The sequence below is a fragment of the Diadema antillarum genome, unplaced genomic scaffold (assembly GCF_040938485.1).
Source record: "Diadema antillarum isolate AM-2024a unplaced genomic scaffold, OU_Dant_1.0 seq00000912_RagTag, whole genome shotgun sequence".
Taxonomy (NCBI): Eukaryota; Metazoa; Echinodermata; class Echinoidea; order Diadematoida; family Diadematidae; genus Diadema; species Diadema antillarum.
Window position 1 is genome coordinate 330112 of NW_027271768.1, and position 22796 is coordinate 352907.

The 22796-nt window shown below is 37.1% G+C and overlaps 1 protein-coding gene and 2 pseudogenes across 1 annotated transcript; 2 read left to right on the plus strand and 1 right to left on the minus strand.

Moving 5' to 3' along the window:
• The window catches only part of LOC139741253 (retinol dehydrogenase 8-like), a 97339-nt pseudogene that overhangs the window by 40852 nt on the left and 33691 nt on the right, over positions 1 to 22796 (minus strand).
• On the plus strand, positions 636 to 7765 carry LOC139741265 (retinol dehydrogenase 8-like). Its single transcript, XM_071651860.1, has 5 exons — positions 636 to 690; positions 2207 to 2500; positions 3709 to 3870; positions 5632 to 5725; positions 7042 to 7765. Exons 2-5 carry the CDS (start codon positions 2236 to 2238, stop codon positions 7367 to 7369), a joined length of 849 nt encoding a protein of 282 aa, XP_071507961.1. The 5' UTR covers positions 636 to 690; positions 2207 to 2235; the 3' UTR covers positions 7370 to 7765.
• LOC139741243 (retinol dehydrogenase 8-like) lies at positions 15223 to 21893 on the plus strand (annotated as a pseudogene).

A 22796-nucleotide genomic window follows, 5' to 3' on the forward strand; every position in this document is an offset into this window, starting at 1 on the left:
GTGATCCGTTAAGCTTCTTGCGAACTGTCATATATGGTGCGTGTTTATCACACAACACAATAATGATATAATTCTTTCCTGTTGTTAGTTTACATCGTCTTGTGGCAATTTATGTAATTTATATAGGCCTATTCAATTTCTGTCATATATATGTTTACATGTTTCTGTTGGAAACACACAGAATGAATGAATGAATGAATGAACGAACGAATGAATGAATGAATGAATGAATGAATGAATGAATGAATGAATTCGTTCATTATATACGTTTGCCTGTTTAGTAATACTTGTATTTTCATTATTTATATTGTAACGTGATACTGAATTAGCCACTAAACATAGTTATGTAAAAAAGTTTTGATTTTCAGTACTTACTTCAGAAGAAACATCAAAGTAAAACATGGTGTTCATATTGACCAACATGAAGGATAAACGAACACAATGCATCACAGCTACTAGATAAAGTATACACCCAAAGACAGGAATGTGAAAATATGAACGCATTATGGACTTTGACCCTCAGCTGTCTCGCAGTCGTGAAGTTCTCTTCAGAAAAGTCACTCAATAAATGGAAAGGTCATATTGCCTGAAATATTATGCTCCTCTCACTGGCGAGCTTATGAACGGAACACGCACAAGATCGCACTGCACTCTACACCACACCTCTGGATTCCCGACTACTAGCAGCAGGTGAGCATACATTAGTTTTGCAAGTGATAGTCAAATTGCCCCGTATCGACGTAAATACACACCCACTGTTCCGTGTTTCTGAAGTAGCCATAATCAAAACAAAGGTCATGATCATACGGATCAAACCAGTAATCTCCTCATTACAAGACAGACGTTGTAGCAATTGAACGACTGACCCAGACAGCGAGGCCTAGTTTCAGTCTTTTGGTTTGTAGGGAGCGTATCTACTCAAATTCATGAATTCTTGTGTCGAGTGGTTTTCATTGAACATGATCGACAAATTGCCCTTTATCATCGTATAATGTACATGTATCAGCACCGATTATTCAGTAATATTCATTAGTAGTAGCCATGATATAAAATAAATGTATCATGGGCATACATATTTTGGTTGGATTCTGAACACAGCAATCAACCTACTTAAACAAGTATACTAAGGTTAATTTTTGTGTAAATATTGTAAACGTTTTCATCTTGCGGATTGTCCAATTGCAAAGGTACTCACGCAAAAACAAGTACAATTGCCTCTGATACTATCACGACTTTCAAAAAGCAACAAATTTGGGATGTTTATCTACGTTATGATTGGTGTCAAATATGTCATGTGTCTTTTAAGTATAGGTAGAACCTTTTGAGCTTTTAGGTTTAATGAAATCGGCTGAAATCAAAACTCATTTACCAGAAAACATTCTGTCCGTCTCAGGCGGAGACAGCAGAGAGTATAACATAAATCTAAGGCCAACACTCGATCAAATTTTTGCAACTGGATTTACCATGATTAACATCCTGTGATAGCACTCTCCTTCCTCTATCCCTCCTCCCCCCCCCCCCCCGACGCTGTAGTGTATGGTCGTTTGGGGTATATTCATTGTTAAAATAAGTTATTATAAGCCAGCTTACGTATGAACTATGAATGTCAAACACGGGAGATACATCATGAAGTGACGGACTGTAAAATGGTTCGCGATCTCCTTGCCGGCATATTGCAGATTTTGGTTTGTCTGAGAAGGAGTAAAAGCATGTAAGAAGAATAATGAAAATTTGATCTAAAATGGGACGAAAATAAGGTAGTAAGGATATTCTGAATTCCTTTCTGGGGTGATACAGTTCTGTTAGAGTCAATATAGAATGCAAATAGTTAGATTATGATGTCATTAGCATACAACCTGATTCTAATTGATCATTAGTTTGAGGTTATTCAGTCAGGAATTATATCGTAATTACGTTACATCTTGATAAGCGAAACATTGAAATTTCATAATTTCTTTCTTTTTTGTTGGTGTATACTATCAATGGAAAATTGTGAGTTGCCGACATTATCAGCTTTCTCATTTGCATATTCATATCACTCTAAAATTGAAAATTAAAAATGGAAATGATAAACGACGTTTGAGATTGACATCATTTCTCACCTTTACATATACCATGCCCGACTATACAGACTGAGCTTCTCAGCCATCCCCTCCCTTATTGACCTAGATGTGTATCTATGTTAAATTATTCTCCTTATCAAAAGAACTGGGTGAACTTCATATTGTGGTTACAATGGCTCCTCAAGTAGTACTCATGACTGGATGTTCGTCCGGTATCGGGCTCTCTACGGCTCGACGTCTCGCACAAGACCCCGATCAACGCTACCTTGTCTTCGCTACCGTCATTGCCATGGCAGAAAAGACCGAGTTGGTTGCCGCCGTTGGGGACGCTATTGATAAGACAATATTCATCAAGGAGATGGACGTCACCAAGGATGAAGACATCACACGAGTAGTTAATGACGTCGTTAAAACTCACGGACGCATCGATATTCTCAGTGAGCACTTTCTTATTCTTGAGATGTAACTTTTTGCCAAATTCCAAGTTTTTACCTTCACCTCTGTTTAAATACCATTCACTTACTGATAGTTTGTGGAGAATTCTTTCTCATTTTTAGCTGAATTAAACCAATTAATCAGTCCTTTCAGTTGCTCTAAAACACACAATTATGCGTAGAGAGTTAAGGTGCAAATTTAATGGCGAAAGAAGGTCGAAGATCTGTTATAAATTTCCAGAAGTCTTTATTGGTTTATAGGTTACTCCTCCAATTGATTAGTTTCAACGATCTTCACGAAAGTTCGCCCGTCACACTGTTTGCTTCATATGGGTCATGTTGTTGCCAACTTCGGACAGTCTTGTTCTAGTCGTTTTGACCTATCATTACAAATCAGCTGCTATCTACAAAAGTGAAACGATATTAATTCTCTCTCCTTTCAATGTCTGTTGACATGGCTGAGCTGACATCTTTGTTACATCAAAAACCAGAAATATTCGTCAATAATTTGTTGGCTATTTAGCTTTAACTGTAATTGAGTAAAATGAGACCGAAATAGTGGTAGACTCTTCATTAACATTAGATATAGTTTAAAAAGGCTACGGAATCTGAAAGGGATGGTACAGTTTCGATTGAGATGGGAAGTCAGTTTTCGAAAGTTTTTTGATACTAATTGTTTTGACATGATGAGGAACATCTTATCAAATATGACAGAGCATCATTTATCAGCTTTCTGCTTTATTACGAAGTCTTTTCATTCTGGTTTGCCTCTTTCTGTTGAAGTCCATAAAGAAAAGGAAGAGAGTTGACGAGAACTTCGATAGATTTTCTCTTAAGTTATTGCCAAATTTTATGTCTTCTTTTGTAAATGGCATTATTCTAAACATTTTTCTTTCGTAATCGGAATCCCGTCCATCAAAGTGTCTTTTATTTTTTAACAATCAAATTTCTGTCCATCTTAAAATTCCGTTTATCATGACTTGTCTAAAACCTGTTGATTAACAAGTAAACCCTATATTGTTGTATTTATCAAGAGGTTACGTTGTAAGCGATGACGCAGTAAAATATATTTGCTTTTCGCGTCCAAAAGAAGATGGCCGTGTAAGTTGTATCCACAATGCATTAACGAGTTTCATGATTATATTGAGTTCAGATTGATTTTTTTGCTATGATATGAGTCATGTGCACTTCTTGATTTCTTCATTCTTCAGTCAACGTAGCTGGCATTGCTCTCGTGGCTCTCCCAGAACGCGTGTCCCGTGCCCAAATCGACACCATCTTTAATGTGAACACTATCGGCACAATTCGACTAACCCAGGCGGTGCTCCCTCACATGAAGCAGAAAAAGGCGGGAAAAATCATCTGCCTAACGAGTCTGGGGGGGAAGACAAGGTAGGAGATAAAGTTCAATGCATAAACGTCAATTGGTACATTCAATGGCGGTAACGGTTTGGCCGAAATTTCGATCCCGATCCTCAAAATCTTGTCTGGGCCACTGGAGGCAGTTGAATGCCGCAAGGCATAAGACAAGATGGTGACTTACTGCAGACAGAAAATGTTAATTGAGAACCTCAAAATGATGATGATAATGATTATAGTGATGATAATAATGATTAGGATAATAATGATAATAAGAAAATGAAGAATAAGAGTTGGAGTAAGAACGGATGATAATAATTTAATCATGTACTGAGGAACCATCAGAAACTGTCGATGTAAGAAACTGTCGATGTACTCTATGACTGCGTTTGAAGAACTCTTAAATTGTGTCATGATGCACTTAAGAAAAGGTCTAAATTTACAGATATTAATAGACATTACATTCGTAAAACAAATTCATCTACCCCACCACTTAGATAAATACATATAATAAATTAATCGATATAAATAACTGCAATTGTTCTTGGCAATCTTAGAACGAGTGAATGCGATCAGTAGATTTTTAGTTGTGTCATTACAACTTACAAATTTTATTTGGTTATGGGATATTCAGCATAAATCAATATAGATAATCAAAAGAGAGGGGTGAAAGCACTTAGTATAGGTGTTTAGCAGATATACAAATGGATACCTAGCCTACTATAAGCTCCACTTTTTATTACTTCTCTTCAGGCATTAACACTTCCAAGAATATCGCATAATATCATTATTATCATCACGATAGGTCCGTTAAGGAGGGAATCCTCTGATATTTCCAAATTGTGATGATAATTTTCTTTATTTCAAATTCTTCAGAGCATTGCAAAATATCAAGTAAATTGACATTTTGCTGAATCGTTTGAAGATGCGGAGGATTAAACATTTTCAGTCATTCAAATTAATGGAGAATCTGTACTTTGGCTATTATTTTAATTTACAGGAATTATCATAGTAGTAAATCTTTGGAATAGCATACAAAAACTCCAAAGTAAATATGGCAGAATGAATAGAAAAAAAATCTCGCAATTCTCAAACTTCCTTGTTACTAACGCTTCAATGGCATTCAGTTGAGCAACGTATGAAATATCAATTTTGTGTTCTTGCTTTTAAAAGGCAAATAATCTAATACTGATTTATTTAGTATCAATGATATGGAAAAGAGCTGGAAAGCATAGGACGCGTTATTCTTTGAAATGTAAGCTTCAACTTCCCCGTCAAAGGACAAAATATAAAAGGAAGTCTTCTGTATATATCAGAGCTAGTTTTTTTCATGTTCAAACGTGAACATCCTTTTTTTTTTAAATTTAAAAACACTTCAAAGAGATAATATAGTAATTCAGTTGCTATATGCAGTATATGATTGCTATAATCGTTGCCAGGGCTGGATTCATGTACACCCGTGTAGCCTATTCACACATATTTATTCATTATTAATCTACTCTTGATGTTTGTAATTTAAAGGCTTAACATTTTTGTATTTGGTATTTTCACATGAAGTGACGTTTGTTAGTACTACAGGGGGCCTTTGGAAAGTAGTTTCACAAAACTGAACAGGCCAACCCTGCTCTATAAAATGAATAATACCGAATAAATCATAAAAAATCTATATATTTACATGTATACATATATAAGTATCATAATGTGTTATTATTATGAACACAATCTGCTTTCATTCAGTGGTATTACATTGTACTGCCATATTCATTGAATTCCAGGTGGACCTTACACCGACTTCTACTGTGCCTCCAAGTTTGCATTGGAAGGATTTTTTGAATCACTGCTCTCCACTTTGAAGTCATTCAATATCAGGTATAAGGATATGATTTTTCTCTGACGTTAAACTCGATTCATATTTTCACATGGGAATCACCTCCCCTCCCCCCCCCCCAAAAAAAAAAACAACAACAACAACAACTACAAAATGTGTGTGTATGTTTGTGTGTGTGTGTGTGTGTGTGTGTGTATGAAAGCATTGCATACAGATATGTCAATGGAATGGATTTTGAGGACAATGAATTAAAAGTTATGACTCTTTAAAGCTTTGGTTAAATCCACGAGCCGTCGAAAAGAATTCTGCAACAGTACAAAGAAAATTTAAAGAATTTTCAGCATACTTTTTCTGAAGGAAACGTGATCATTCCTTTGGCTTATTACTGAAATACGTAAAGGGTAAAGTTATTCACACTGCCTTCTACAATAGGTAGGTAAAGTTCTCTTTTACTATATTGGACAAATGTCGAAAATATCTGTCATCACGAATTAGTTTTATGGTCTTTTATCAAGCGATTATGCCACACTTATCAACTTTACAAATCTATAACTTCTGAACGGATAGTTCAAACTAATAATTAATGTACACTACTGGTCTTTATGTATTCATTTTATCCACAGGCGTACTATAGTATTTGAGATAAATTTCCCTCTAGGAAGGAAGAGCAGTTTTTGTTCAAAGCGGTCTTTATTTGCTGATGTTGTTTTTCAGATACTGAGACTGCAAATCAAGTAACGCATGATTTCTGAGGCAATTAAAAGTCTCCTGACAAAAATTATATCTAAAAATTACTGAGCAAAATGAGGAGTCACTATAAAACTAATGATGATTCACATTTTGTTCATAACAATTTTGAATTAATTCTACAGTTCTGGCAGCTTAATGTTACGAACTGGTTATTGTATCAAATTTACCTCTCGATCCATAATTGCCTCCGCCAAAGAGGTTATGTTTTTGCCCGCCTGTGTTTGTTCGTTTACATGTTTGTTTGTGTGTCTGTCTGCCTTTTACCAAAATGGCTCAAAGAAATGTGTTCGGATTTTGATAAAACTTACAGGAAAAGTTGATAGTGACACAAGAAACAGATGACTGAGTTTTGGTAGTGAGTCGCTGACCTTCTGGATCTGTGATTTTTTTTTCTGTTTTTACTTTTTTGAAACATAATTATCATTATAAAATATGGCAAAAAATTAGACCCAGCATACAACGTGCTATTAATGAGGTACGTGTAGATGCAGAGACACAACAGATACGCTTCTTTATCATTGGGAAATGGGTCATAATTACAGACTAACAGTATGTTCAATTTAAAATTTTATGTGTCTGTTTATTTTACGATATGATTTTACTTTAGGGTGTGCCTGATCGAACCAGCTAAGGTAGAAACAGGAATGATAACATCGATGCTGTCTCAAACAGACGCCCTAGTGAATGATGATACCGTGCACGACATCGATAGACGTCAACTAAGATGCTTTTTCGACGTAGTGACTGGGATGCCCGGCATTTCCGTGGCAGACGTGGTCGACGTCCTGATGACGAAATGCGTTGATGTCGACGACCCGGTTTTCAGACACCTGGTCGTTCCTCCTGAGGCCAAGGAGGCACTTGGAGAAGCTGTTGCTGACCTGACGGGGGAGAAGTCGATCGCCGCACTGCGGAAAATGATAGTGGCTGTGTAAATAGTTAGTTGAACTAGTACCTGCGCATTCCAGCTTTTTTATTTCAATGAGCATGTTGCACTCTCAGAGATTGGCAAAACGATGATTGAGGCCTCAGTCTCTTTAATCTTGACACAGTCGGTCGCAGGACGTTGCAGATCAATTGGAAGATAAACTGTATAGCCTCATATTGCTTGCACCAAAGTCAATAACATAATAATGGGCATCATCATCGTGAACGACAAATCATACTAGATTTTATGTACTGTAAACACTGTGTGTAAATATACATAATATACGGCAAGCCTACCAACACAGTGCCTATGACACAACGACCTGTGACCACGATCCCCCATCCACTCCTTCAGAGTGGCTTACATCATGGCACATTATACCACCTGATACCTGCCCCTTCAGCAGGGGAATTCTGTAAAAAAAAAAGGGGGGGCGTGACTGATATTTCTGGTGCCATTGGGTTTCATTTCATTTTTTTCTTTTTATTTCTTTTGTTTTTAACGAGAAATAAAGGGGGGGGGACGTGCGCCGGTTGCGCCCCCCTCTGGATCCGCCACTGTTCAGGTTCAAGTTCAAGTTCAAGTTCAAAGTTTATTTCATTTTTCAACAAAAACATATGTTTCACTTCATTTAGTAACAGAAAATAAGGTAAGTAGAACATAGTGAAATAAAAAGACTACAACAATTGAGGACCTAAAGTAATCATACATTGTATTGCAAGAAAGAAACATAAGTGATCAAAGCGAAATACATGTATACCGTTGTTTTAAATGCGAAAAAAAGGTACACTATAAGTAAAGCCCATATTGACATCACACAAGGCTTATAGACAGTGGAAGTCTACGTGTGCCAAGATTTCGCTCTGATTGTCACAAGTGCAGCCCAATCGTGTCTTCTCTACTTGAATGGAACAGGCTGGATTATTCAATTAGATCAGCTTCTTCCATATATGCATTTAAGAGATTGTTTAAGCAAAGTTGTTATTTGTAAATAACACACCAAATTTATTTCGGCTAGCTAATCATTCCTGTATAATAGCGTTTTAATTGTTGTTTCGGCATTCTGGTGAGCTCCTGTTGTGGCATAATCAACATATACTGTATTTTTTTATGCTACTTTGCAATGTACAGTATGTATCTATATGTAAATTTCTGTATTATACGTTTTACTATTTAATGTAAATATGTTCATCAATATCATTCAGGGCTCCCTAGAAGGCCATTATTCATTGGTGAATGGGCTACCTTTACAACAAATTAGAAATAAATAAATAAAAATAAACAAAGATCTGTGAATTGCTTACATACATTTATCTTGACTTCATAAAAAACAATCAACAACGTGTGAAAACTTCTCTCTAAAAGATCAACCATACGACCACGTGTGGAGTTTCTCTGACTCCAGCAGCAGTTTCTTAGGCACATTTATTCTTTGGATTTTTCATATGCTTTTCGTATATAACGCTACGCCCAGTTATTTCATTTCATATACTATATTTAAGTGCCTTGATATACATCTATTTAGAAACCATAGTGCAGTGTACAAAATTGAAGTTTTATCCTTTCTTTTTTTGTCGTTTTATCGAGATTTGTCAGTTCATGAACTATTTCTGAACTCTGGGCAAACCACGTCGGGATATGTGTACAAATTGAGGATAAAGAGTAAAGGTTGGGCTTGGTTTCTCCCCATTATAGTTGAAAGATCTCTGGTAATATAAACTTCAAACATTCTGTATGGGACGTGTTAATCTTGTTTAAGGAGAGCTGAAAGATGTTTGTGGTATGTCATTTAGGGGTCAGCTCTAGTGTTCCTGTTTACTAAGCTTACCTTGAGAATTTTTAAAGATAAAACTATTTAACAATTCCGATGTGTAATGAGTGCTCAGTTATCATTAAAATCGCCTTTTATTTATACGGTAAATCCTATTCACCTATCAACGACAATGTCCACCTTGTAACATGAAGTAAACTACACTTCGTGTCTGTAATTGACCAGTAAGCATTGATGCTATCCGTGCATTCCCCTCCCCCCTCCCCCTCCCCCCGAGTGACCCAATGACTCGTAATAGATTCGTTCCTATAACGGGCTTTTGTAAAGAAAATGTCCTACAATTGAAAACTTAGGTACATTTGTACATGTACTTCTTTAATACAGGCACTTGTAATTGAAATTCTGAACTCATTCGTCAAAAATCAGTTAAGCGAACTCCCAAAACACACAGTTTGCAGTTTGATCAGTGCTGCATCGTTCTTCTTACTACAATTTATTCATTAATTGTTAGTACTTTCTAACCAAGAATTAAAAAAAAAATGTTTTTCATTTTTAAGTTTAGTTGGGTCGTATACCATTATTTTGGTAACATAATTAATTCAGAAAGCATCCAGTTGCTACACTTAACAAAGTTGCTTAAAGTGCGATGTACAGTGTACTTGTAAATTGGCAGCACATTTTTGGAAAGTTACAGATACTATTTCAGTCTCAAATAAGCAACTATTTCTTTTTTTTTGTTTCCCAATTTGTGCCGATTACATTAACTCAATCCATTACAAGTAAATCTCCTCTATGTTCAAGATAGACAGGACAGGTAAAAATTGAATGGTTAGTCCTGCTAACTTATTCCACATTTGATTTGTTAAAACAATTTCTTGATACTCACAATCCATTTGTCATGGACTCAAAGATGGCCCAGTTCTCAACCCATTCATCGGATGAGTAAAGTTTTTAATATGATTTTAGACAAAAATATTTGGTGGCTCCACAATCTCACCATCCTTACGAAAGAAAAAGGTGGACGATTCAGGAAACGTACGGAAACTTTTACTTCAAAGGAATAACGAGAGCAATTTATACGTACAGTTCTACCTGTCCCCACTTGACGCCGTCTTTTTATGTAGGTTTTTGACAAAGGTCAATTCTGTTCGTGAACGTGGCTTTTCCATTACTATTCACTTTTTATTTATTTATTTATTTTATTTATTTTATTTATTTCTAATCTTTTGTCAGGGTAGTCCATTCACCAATAAATAGTGGTCTTCCATGGAGCCCTGAATAATATTGATGAACATATGTACATTACATAGCAAAACGTATATACAGAAGATGACATAATACAGTGTAGATACATACCAGCATACTGTACATTGCAAAGTAACATAAAACGTACATGCCACAGCAAGAGTTCACCAGAATGCCGAAATAACAATTAAAAACGCTATTATACAGGAATGACAGGAATGATAAAGCCCAGAATGAATTTCGTGTGTTACTTACAAATAGCAACTTTGCTTAAACAATCTCTTAAATGAATATATGGAAGAAGCTGATCTAATTGAATGATCTAGCCTGTTCCATTCAAGTACAGAGGATACGATTGGGCTGCACTTGTGACAATCAGAGCGAAATCTTGGCACACATAGATTTCCACTGTCTATTAGCCTTGTATGATGTTCATGTACATCACTAGGCTTAACTAAGTGCACCTGAAGGTACGAAGGTGCTAAGTTATGGACGCATTTATATATCATCATAACGCGGCTGAAATCAAAACGTTTGTCTAGTGTCATCCATTTAAGACTTTTGAATAAATCAGCCGACGGTGTGTCATATGTTTTGTCCAAAATTATTCTTGCTGCCCTCTTTTGAATTTTTTCTAGCTTAGTTGTATGGTATTGAAATCTGTTTGACCAAACAATAGAACAGTAATCAAATTGTGGTAACACTAGACTATTATAAAGTAATTTTAGGGATTGTTGGGGCAAAAAGGCCTTCGCTCTCTTTATCATGCAGACACTTTTTTCGGTACGTTTACATACATTTTCGATTTGTTTAGACCATTTCAGTTCTTCATCTATCAAAACACCTAAACATTTAGTGAACTGAACTCTTTTAATCCGACTACCATCTAATGAAATACTGAAATTTTCAATTTTCCCGAGATTAGCACGGGAGCCGATAATCATGACAGAAGTTTTGTCAGTGTTAAGGACGAACCGATTTTTCTTAATCCACCCCATTACTTTATTTAGTGCAACAGTTATCTTTTCTTCTAAAACTGTTGCGTCATTAGCACTGACAGTGAGGGTCGTATCGTCAGCGTACATATCTATAACACCTTCTGAAGTACACTCGGGTAGACTGTTGACATATATTGAAAATAAAAGGGGACCAAGAATTGACCCTTGAGGTACACCCAATTTAATAGTTGAAGGGTGGGACTTGGCTCCTTTGAATTGCGTCACTTGCTGTCTGTCACTTAAATAGGATTTAAACCAATCTACAGTCGTCTTACTACACCCTATACACTTTAATTTATGTAAAAGTAGGTCATGATCTACAGTGTCAAATGCCTTCCGAAGATCTATGAAGGCAACTCCAGAAATTTGATTATTATTCAAAGACCACTGATTCACAAGTTTTGCAAGAGCAGTTGATGTGGAATGAAATGGTCTAAAACCAGATTGATTAGGGTGCAGTAAATCATTCGCATTCATGAATTCGCTCAGTTGTTGATGTACGGCCCTTTCGATAATTTTACTCACTGTTGGTAAGATTGAGATGGGGCGGTAGTTATTCAACGAAGAAATATCTCCTGCTTTAAATATCGGTACTACCCGAGCCTTTTTCCATTCACGTGGAACAACTCCCGTAGACAGGGATTTGTTGATAATATCGCAAAGAGATTCTGCAATAACATTCTTTGTCATCTTTAAAAGTTTGCAGCCGATGTGATCTTCTCCGGTTGCTTTATCTATGCCAAGAAGCTCGATCTGTCTCAATACAAAATCTCTCGTTATCATACTTAAATTAATTTGAGGATGAGATGGAACAAAGCCTTTGTCCTCATCAAATATCATTTGCGAAGTATTCCTCTGCAGGTCTTTTGTAATTTTAGTAGCATTAGATATGAAAAAATTGTTGAATGCTTCAGCAATACTTGCGTTGTCCGATACTTCTGCATCATCAACCTTTATGGTATTGGGAGAAATGGGTGATGATTTAGGCGTAAGTTCCCTCAAGCTCTTCCACATTTTCTTACTGTTGTTACGATTTTGTAAAATTTGGTCAGTGTTATACTGTTTTTTTCTTATTCTCATGAGATGAGTAACTTTGTTTTTTAGATATTTATAGGTATTCCAAAGATCATCACTATTGTTAGATTTAGCAGCTTTGAGAACTTTATCACGTTCCGTCATGAGCTTAACAATCTCATCAGATATCCATGGACATGCATGTTTTCTTATCCGCTTTTTGCGCAAAGGTATGTGCTTGTTGATAACATCATTGAAAAGAGTCAACCACATATCCCACGCATCATCAACGTCGTCTATATCTTTTATGACCTGCCACGGAGCACTTCTCAAATCACTATAAAATTCCTCCTCATTAAGATTTTTGAATGAGCGAAATTCCGCACATTCAGATTTTTGATGGATCTTTGCACTGAAGTCCCGGATAGCATATACCAAATAATGATCGCTAATGCTAGTCTCAAATATTCCCCATTCACTGTAAAGTTCTTTGTCTGATACAAATATCAAATCAACTAAAGTAGATGCAGTATTTGTAACTCTTGTGGCAGTATCAATTAACTGACTTAGTCCGTACATATTTGTATAAAACATAACTTTTTCGGCATTCACATCATATTGGTGTGGCATATAATTACAATTGAAATCACCTAATATAATACAACTCATATGTTCCGAGAAAGCAGAGTCCAAAGTCCTGTCTAATTCGTCAAAGAAATCGACGTGAGAATTCGGAGGTCTGTAAAATTCCCCTACAAGGATGGAAGGCTTATTTGGATAATGCAATTCAAACCAAAGGCATTCTAAAGTACACAAAATACACAAACACACACATGCACAGGTGAACACACACAAACTTCGAAACACTTGTTTTGTATATTACTCTTTCTGTCTCGCTCATTCTCTTTCTCTGACGACATGACTGTCTGTCATTCTCTTCTTTTCTGTGATTCTTTGTCTGATTGTACACTATGAATGTGTTGTGTTAGTGTATGCAACGAGTGAGAAGAGGAAAATGTGGTGCTTCGTGTATTCCATAATTGAACATGTTTGAAACATTGACATATGACAAGTAGGATTTCTAATCTAATAGTTATTTAAAGTTTGATTTTTTTTTAAGTAAGAGCTATGAAATGTTCAATTGAAAAATCGCCCTTTTTGCATATACAGGTACAATTATTATCATTTCACGACTTCACATGGCGAAAATAAAGACCAACTAACAAAGATGTCATGTGTCTTAAGTATACAAAGACTTTAAACCTCCCTATCTGGCTACAAGTTCGTGATGTTCAGTTGACAAGAGGTTATTGAGGTCGGCTGAAATTAGATAGTTATTTTCCCGAGAACGTTCCGATTACCTCACTGTCAAAGGCACAACAGACGGAGCACACAAAAGATCGCACTGCTCGCTGTTGGATACCTGACCTAAGCGGTAACGGGTGAGAAAACATTAAATCACGTATGTGGTTGCAGTTCGTTATTCATAAGGTTCGTTATTGCAAGGATTCGTTAATCAGAAAACGACAAAAAAAAAAAGGCTTCTTTATCCCGAAGGCTCATTAATCCAAAAATGAAATAAGGTTTGTAATTCACAAGGTTTGTTTGAAAGCGCCACCCCTCCCCCCATTTTCGGATTGAAGAACCATATCTCACATTTGGATTAACAACCCATCGGAATAATGCCAAATATATCGGGATTAGCAAACTCGGGATCAGCAAACTCTATTTCATTTTCAGATCATCGAACATCTAGGTATAGAGAATTTATGCATGTGTTTCGGAATAACAAACCCTCAGAATAACGACTTTTGTTTCATATTAGGATTTACAAACCCTTTCTTTTTCAACTAATTGTGGGCCTGTAGTTTGCTTATTGTGGTATTACCATTTTCATCAAGTGTACGTGTAAAGATCAAACACAGGAGATAAAACATGAAGTGATGGACATTTTATTGCTCGTGTTCTGCATGTTGGCAGTGGATGGACGTATAATATGTGTACAAAACATATCAAATCAAATTTTCCGTTAAATCTAAAGAAACAGGATCAAAGGGAAAGGAAAAAGCGGTACTCTCCTATTACTACTGCTACTACTAGTAGTCGTAGTAGTAGTAGTAGTAGTAGCAGTAGTAGTAATAGTATGATTTAATAGAGTAATAGTTGTAGTGTAGTGATAGCAAAGGTAGTAGTAACAGTGGACACAGTAGTAGTAGTAGAAGTAGTGTTAGTTATTATAGTGATAGTAGTATAAGTAGTAGTAGTAGATAGTAATAATAGAGTAATAGTAGTAGTATAGTGATAGCAAAGATAGTAGTAACAGTAGTAGTATACAGAGTAGTAGTAGTAGTAGTAGTAGTAGTTATAGTAATAGTAGTAGTTATAGTAATAGCACTGATAGTAGCAATAGTGGAAGTAGTAGCAGTATTAGTAGTAGTTGTTGTAGTAGTATAAAAGTAATGGCAGAAGTACTATAGTGGTGACAGCGTAAAGCAGTAGTAGTAAGCTTACGTCATAAGGGCCCATCAATGTTGACGGAAACAAACGGAAAAGACGAGAAGGATGAGGAGAAGAAGAAAAGAAATTAGAATACACGGAAAAAAGTTGGAAAAAACAACTGAGCATTGCAGTAAAAATGATTATTAACTTACGGGAAATTGTACATGTACAGGTGATACAGCGTATGTCGAAATGAACCGCGATCTACTACCTTTTTTGATATCTCGCCTTATCATGAATACTTCCCTGATAATGCTATGTTTGTGTATTTAGGTGTATATTTGCCATGTATTCAGTTTTTACAAGGAACTGGGCGAACTTCGTTTGGTTAGTATGGCTCCTCAAGTAGTACTCGTGACTGGATGTTCGTCGGGTATCGGGCTCTCTACGGCTCGACGTCTCGCACAAGACCCCGATCAACGCTACCTTGTCATCGCTACCGTCATTGCCATGGCAGAAAGGGCCGAGTTAGTTGCCGCCGTTGGGGACGCTATTGATAAGACAATCTTCATCAAGGAGATGAACATCACCAAGGATGAAGACATCACACGAATAGTTGATGACGTCATTAAAACTCACGGACGTATCGATATTCTCAGTGAGTATTTTCCGCCAGGAAAATGAAAAAAAAAAATGTCACATTTTCCTCTTCATCAATGCTGTGGATACCATATTCCATTACAGCTGTTAGAAGTGGTGAATCACGAAATTAGAGGGGTTTCTTCTTCTTCCTCTTCTTCTTCCTCTTCTTCTTCTTTAGTGAGCCTGTTTGGTTCACCCATCGTCATTTCGCTTACTTCGGACTATTGCAGGGTTGTTTTTGTCGTTTTGTCGTTTTGACTTACCATGACACACCAGCAAACGTTCAGTCGCCTTCAAAAATGATGTTCGCTCTACCTTCTATTGTCTGCTCTGCTTAGCCGACATTTTCGTTAAACAAAAATCTCCAACTATTCAGTCGCCTTTCGATTTCACGCCATATTCATCGAGGCTCTAAGAGTGATGAGACCAAAATGATTGTGATAATGGTATTAACTTTATCAGCATTTTAATCTAAAATAAATAAATCGAAAGATCGCGTTAACGCGACCGCGTTTTGAACCCATGGGCGTCACCAGGGGGGGGGGGGGGGGTGCGCTGGGTGCGAACGCACCCCCCTTCAGAACCTTTAAAAAAAACAAAAAAAAACAAAAAAAAACAAAAAAAAAAAACGCTTCAGTCTGCGAGCGACGTCAACGCCGGACGCTAGATAATTGTTCTTTTCTTTAATTTTTCTTCTTATTTCTTTTTTTTTTTTGCACCAGGAGGAAAAAACAAAAACAAAACAAAAACAAAAACAATCGCACCCCGGCTCTGGCAGCACTGATACTATACATACATCACGTGTTTACTATCTATCGCCCGTACTGTATACGTAAGGTATATTTCATTCATTGTGCAACGGATTATCAATTCAGAAAATACAAAAGCTCCGTCGCATGGAAGGGAGATAATCCGCCCACACCCTCCCCCGTTATAGGTCTCCAATCAGTGGCGTAACTGGGGGGGGGGGCACGTATACCCCCTCCCCCCAATCCGCTGGTTTAAAAAAAAAATCAAAATGGTAATTCAAGGGTTGGTAAACTGCTTTTGAAGGGTGAGCAAGAAATTTTTTTTTTCTCTAATTTCTTTTAATTGCCAGCAGTTGTGCCCGGTGCGCCACCCCCCCCCCCCCCTTGATTTCGAAAACGAAAAATATAGTTACAAACAGCAGTTTTTCGACTGTGTCAAAATTTTCAAGCTCACTAGTTCTGCTCGCTCGCATTTAATTTTATGCCATTCTCCTGATGTTACTGCCCGCAATTGCCAGCAGTTGCGCCCTGTGCGCCCCCTTAATTTCCACAGCGAAGAAATATAGCTACAAACGGAAGTTTTTTTGACTGTAAAATGTCAAATTTTTCAAGGTCGCTCGCTCCGCTCGCGCGCATTTGAATCTTTATCCCATTCTTCTGATGTTGTTGCCAATAATTGCCAGCAATTGTGCCCGGTGCGCCCTGCTTAATTTCCAAAGCGAAAAAAATATAGCTACAAACGGTAATTTTTTAAATGTAAAATGTCAACATTTTCAAGCTCGCTCGCATTTAATCGCTTTGCCATTCTCCTGATGTTACTGCCAGTAATTGCCAACAGTTGCGCCCGGTGCGCCCCCCCCCCCCCTTAAAATTTCAAAGCGAAAAAATATAGCTGAAAACGGCATTTTTAAAACTGTTAAATGCCAAACTTTTCGAGCTCGCTCGCTTCGCTCGCTCGCATTTAATCGTTGTGCCATTCTCCTGACGTTGCTGCCAGTAATTGCGAGCAGTAAGATTGCGTCCGGTGCGCCACCCCCCCCCCCTCCATTAATCTCCAAAGCGAAAAGATAAAGCTTAAAACGGCAGTTTTTGGACTGTAAAATGTCACATTTTTCAATCTCGCTCGCTCCTCTTGCTCGCATTTAATCGTTATGCCATTATCCTCATGTTGCTGCTAGTAATTGTAAGCAGTTGCGCCCGATGCGCCCCCCTTCATTTCCAAAGCGAAAAAAAATAGCTACAAACCGCAGTTTGGGATTGTAAAATATCAAAATTTTCAAGCTCGCTCGCTCCGCTCGCTCGCATTTAATTGTTATGCAATTCTCCTTTTTTTTTTCTTTTTACAAAAAGTCCCTCCGTGGGAGGGGTTTCCCCCTCCTACACCCTCTCCCGCTCGGTTGCTTCGCTCCCTCGCCGAGGATCTCACACCGTCATATAATGGACCTCCGTAATAGTCCTTCAGAGTATTTTTATTTTCACTATGCTCTATAAACGCGACTCTTACACTCTTGTTTTTACAAAAAGTTCCTACCGTGGGAGGGGGTATCCCCCTCCCACACCCTCCGCACTGAAGGAGAGGAATGGATCATCGCCGAGGATCTCACACCGTCACATAATGTGCCCCTGTATATCAGTCCTTCATAGCGAAAGATTCGTGTATGTATACAATCACATGTGTACATAGAGTTGTAAATGTACATGATGACACAGGAGCTAATAAATCAATTTACATTAATTAAAATACATTTACTGTCAAAACGCACCCCCTTGAAAAAAAGCTGGTGACGCCCCTGGAACCACACGTGTTTCGAAACGTCATGGGAGAAGGGGATCATGTACTCAGCCGCCTGCCTAGGTACAACACCTATCTTGCTCATGTTGTGAACTATCTCTATGGTCCAAGGGTCAGAGGATGACATTTTAATTACATGAGGCACTGAATTCAAAAGTGTGAGAGCTGATGATGCAAAGGATCGGCTACAACATGTTTGCGTGTTATTAACAGCATAGACTGAAGTAACGACGATCGGCACATGGTGGAAAATTGTGCGATGTAATAGGAGAGAGACTGTACGTTCTAAGCTCCATGGAGCCATAATAGCAGAGCGCAAGAGTCCCCAGATATACATCATTTATGACCCTTTCTGCTGTATTCTAAAGTCTTTTTAGAGAGGGTTTTTTGTTTTGTTTTGTTTTGTTTTTTATGAATTTGCCACATCGAAAATCTGGGGATCAACAGTTGCAGCGTTTTTTCCTTATGTTTTTGTTTCTTTTTTTTAAAGAAGTTACGTCGCATTTTTTTTTTTTGGGGGGGGGGGGGGGGAGGGCTGGTGAATCCTTAGAACCAAGCCATGAAGGAATGGCGTCCCTTTGCTTTGAATATGCAGTATGGACGCCTAAGTTGAACTGCAATACATAGGCCAGTTTCATATGCTGTCAATTTATTTGACACTGAAAAGTTTCTACTATGATGATTTGCTTGTTCAAAATGTGTTTCTCTCCTCATTCTTCAGTCAACATAGCGGGAATCGTTGTCGTGGATATCCCAGAACGTGTGTCACGAGCCATCATCGAGAGCATCTTTAACGTTAACACTATCGGCACAATGCGACTCACTTAGGCGGTACTTCCTCACATGAAGCAGAAAAAGGCGGGAAAAATCATCAGTTTCTCGAGTATAGGGGGAAAGCAAGGTAGGGGAATACAGTTTTCTGCATGAATTATTGCCAGAGATCTTCATTCGAACGTGTGGTCTCTCAAAATGAAATTCTACGGACATCAGAGTTTGTAATACTGCTATCTTAATCCAATCCAATCCTATCAAAGCCGATCCAATCCAATTCAATTCAGTTCAATTGATTTTTACAAACATTTCCATAATCAACATTTAAAGAGTCACGTGAAATGATCATGTGCAAAACGTTTCTTGACCAGTTCTTATTAGCAAGTTGACGATGTCATGCTCTCACATACAATTTCATATTCATTTCATATAGAGAAAAGACAAAATCACATATTTTGGCTGTATGAATATCAAACTTGTCCTAAAACTACCTTAAAAAAAGAACAAATGATAACTCTCATTATTCTTGGTATTGGAACATGTTTTTTTCTTGTATTAGTTAAAAGTAACAATTTCCCCGAATTTCATACATAACATACAAGAAAAATTGTGAGGGACGGCATTATCAACTCTGTCATTTGAGCCTTTACAAGCACTGGTTAAGAAATGTTTCCGGAAAATGTGAAATTTTGAAATATCATATGTTCTTTATTTTCTTATCCGATATTTGTCATTTTTGTGTCATTCTGTAGGGAATATTCTTTTCTCTCTTTCGAAGTTTAGTTATTCTGTGGGTTGTATTTTCTTCTTTAAACGGCAGTCCAGAGGCCGGGCGGAAAGAAAACAAAGATTCCATCGTTCCCATCTATAAGCGGGGAGGGGGGGGGGGCGGTACCAGTACCTTTGACTTCTCCTCCCCCTCCGTCCCGCGGCCCCCTCCCCAACCCTGCAAAAAAAAAAAGTGCTGCCGCACCTGCACATTCTACTGTCTCATTAAATTTCAGGTATACCTTACCACGACTTCTACTGCGCCTCCAAATTTGCCTTGGAAGGATTTTTTGAATCTCTGTTCTCCACTGTCAAGTCATTCAACATCAGGTATAAAGAGTGGCAATAACTTTCTCTTAATCTAACTTCTTTAGCATTCATTTCCATTTCCAGCATATTCATGTACTCAAAATGTTTTTGTTCGTTTTTTTTCCTCATCTCATTCATACCTGGGAATTCGCGTATTGTAAATTGATATCAATATATATATTCGTTTTCAGTTATATGTTTATATGTTTATGTATTGGAGATGGAAAATGAATTAGAAATGAGTGGAATGATTGAACAGTTTTGATGCATTGTGACGTAGATCCATTTGCTCGTTGAGTTCCACTAGTTAATCACACAGCTCTTTAACTTTGCAAATTTGATTTTTAACTTTGTATTCCACGAGTTGATTACTTTTATCAAATTTAACCCCATGATCCATCATGGTCTATCAAAGATATACTGAACTTCATTGGGAGAGTGTTTTCTGTAAAACTAAGGTCACAAGGTCATGGTTTTGGTTTTGCTTTGGTGTTTGTTTTTTTGCGTTCACTCAAACGCAAAGTCAACCCAAATTTTCAAAGGCACAAAAAATAACGAATGCAATGAAAAAAATGGTAACAAACAATTACACAAAGTAATAGAGAAGCACAAGCAATGGCATTGTGTACTAAGCATATAAAATACATGTCGTATAATATAGAAATACAAAGTAGGTATTCCCCAAGTAAATATGAGAGATAATAGCAGGAGACAACTATCGTGAGGGGTTATAAGCTTGAAAAGGATTTAACATCATTGAAAAAGAATATTCAGCGACTCACCTCTCTGAGGAATTCGGGTGATCAAGGAAGTGCAGTGCAGTTGCAGGTGCAAGTGTGGTTGCAGCCTGGTAATTGAATGATATATACAAATTATTTTTAAAAAAATGAAGGTTATAAGCATATACTATCTAAGTTCAAAGATTACGGAGTATATATATATATATATATATATATATATATAATATTGTATTCCAAGTGTAGCTTTCAAGGAATAAATGATTGAAGAAGACTTTATGTTGTCGGAAAAATAATTCTAAATGTCTGGACCAGATATCTGACAGAATTGTGTAGTATTAATAGTTTGGGATATACAAGGTGGAAGTTTCCACTGATATGCGAGTAGGGTCTGTGAGTAGGGTACAAATGAGCAGAAATGTTTAATTTAAACATGTCATCAAACAGTGATGAAAGTTAATCACGAGTGTAAGTAAACATGAACATTACTAATTGAACAGGTTCAAATCAAAACTATGTTTAATGCTTTAAACACATACGATGGATAAACACCATGAGGTGAGGTAAAAAGTTGCGAATTTTATAGGAAAGACATATAAATACATTGTAACATAAAAATATAACTCATTCTTTAAAACCATAATTTATTTACACTCACTTTTGTAGGAGAGAGCAGAGGCATTATACAATGAAGAAATAAGGTTGCATCGGGTAGAAGAAACCTTAACTTGGACATGATCAAAAAATTAATAGATACTTTGATACGTGGACCAAATGCTTCTTGGAAGGCGAATTATATAATAACTTAAAATTTAGTGGTTAGTGGTGTGGTCTCTTTGTAGCGAACAACATTTTCGATCAGTTTCCAGTCTTGTGTGACATATTATGTGTGTGTTTATGGTTGTTGTTGTTGAAGATTGTGACAGCATATTCAGTCTAAACTGCGTGTATTGTTGATTTTACTTCAGGGTGTGCGTGATCGAACCTACTCAGGCAGATACTGGAATGCTACAGTTGGCTATGTCTAGACTCCGAGTCCTAACCAATAACGATACCATTGACGACATTGATAGACGTCAACTAAGATGCCTTATCAACTCAGCGTCAGAGTTCCCCGCCCTTCCAGTGGACGACGTGGTCGACGTCTTGATGACGAAGTGCGTTATGGTCGACGACCCGGTTTTCAGACACCTGGTGGTTTTCGCTGAGGACAAGGAGGCGATGGGAGAAGCCGTTGCTGCCCTGACGGGGGAAAAGTCTATCGCCGCACTGCGGAAAATGATTGGGGCTTTATAGTTAGTTTAATAATATGCGCATTCCAGCGTTTTCATTTCAATAGTTCAATAGTTCAATAGTTCAATAGTTTATTTATTTCCATCATCACAAAGAAAAGAAAAGAAAAAGTTGACATAATCCAAAGTGATACAATTTTTTTTTCATTTCTCTTACACTCGTCCGATAAAGGATTTTTTTTCAATACAATATAAATTATACACGAATGATGTCGTAAAAAAGAAACAATGCACTTTGTCATGGCAACAAAAATAGTAAATAATCACAATGATGGAAAACAGTGTTCCACTAAAAAAGCCACGCTTGTAAAACGTGGAACACTGGAACAAAACAACAACAGCACCAATTTGTTATACCAATAAGACATATTCATTTTAAATTCTTCTATATACTATTGTACATTTTACTCATTGATATAATGATGTTGATACTATGAACAATACTTACTAGGATTTTAGGATGCAAACGTATAAACTATATAACATATCACATTTGTGGCACAGACACTATGGGGCCAGGTGTGCCAGGAAAATTGAACTGAAAGGAAGATATGCAATCGGCCACAAAAAAACATAACGACGACAACAACAACAACAATAACACAATACACATAAACAACAGAATTTGAGGAAATGCACTCAGACAGATACTGGACAACGAAGAACGAGGAAAAAGGAGCAGGGAAGAATAGAGAAGGAAAAGGAGAGGGATGGAAAAGGTCCGTGGACACACTACAAAATCTCAAGGAAAAGTGAAACATGACGGGTTTTTTCATTGAACAGAATTAACTGGTATATTTAGAAAACAAATATTTTTTGAGTTTATACCTAAATGTAATTAACTTCACAGATTCTTTCAATGAGCATGTTGCTCTCTCAGAGATTGGTAAAATGATGAATCAAGCCT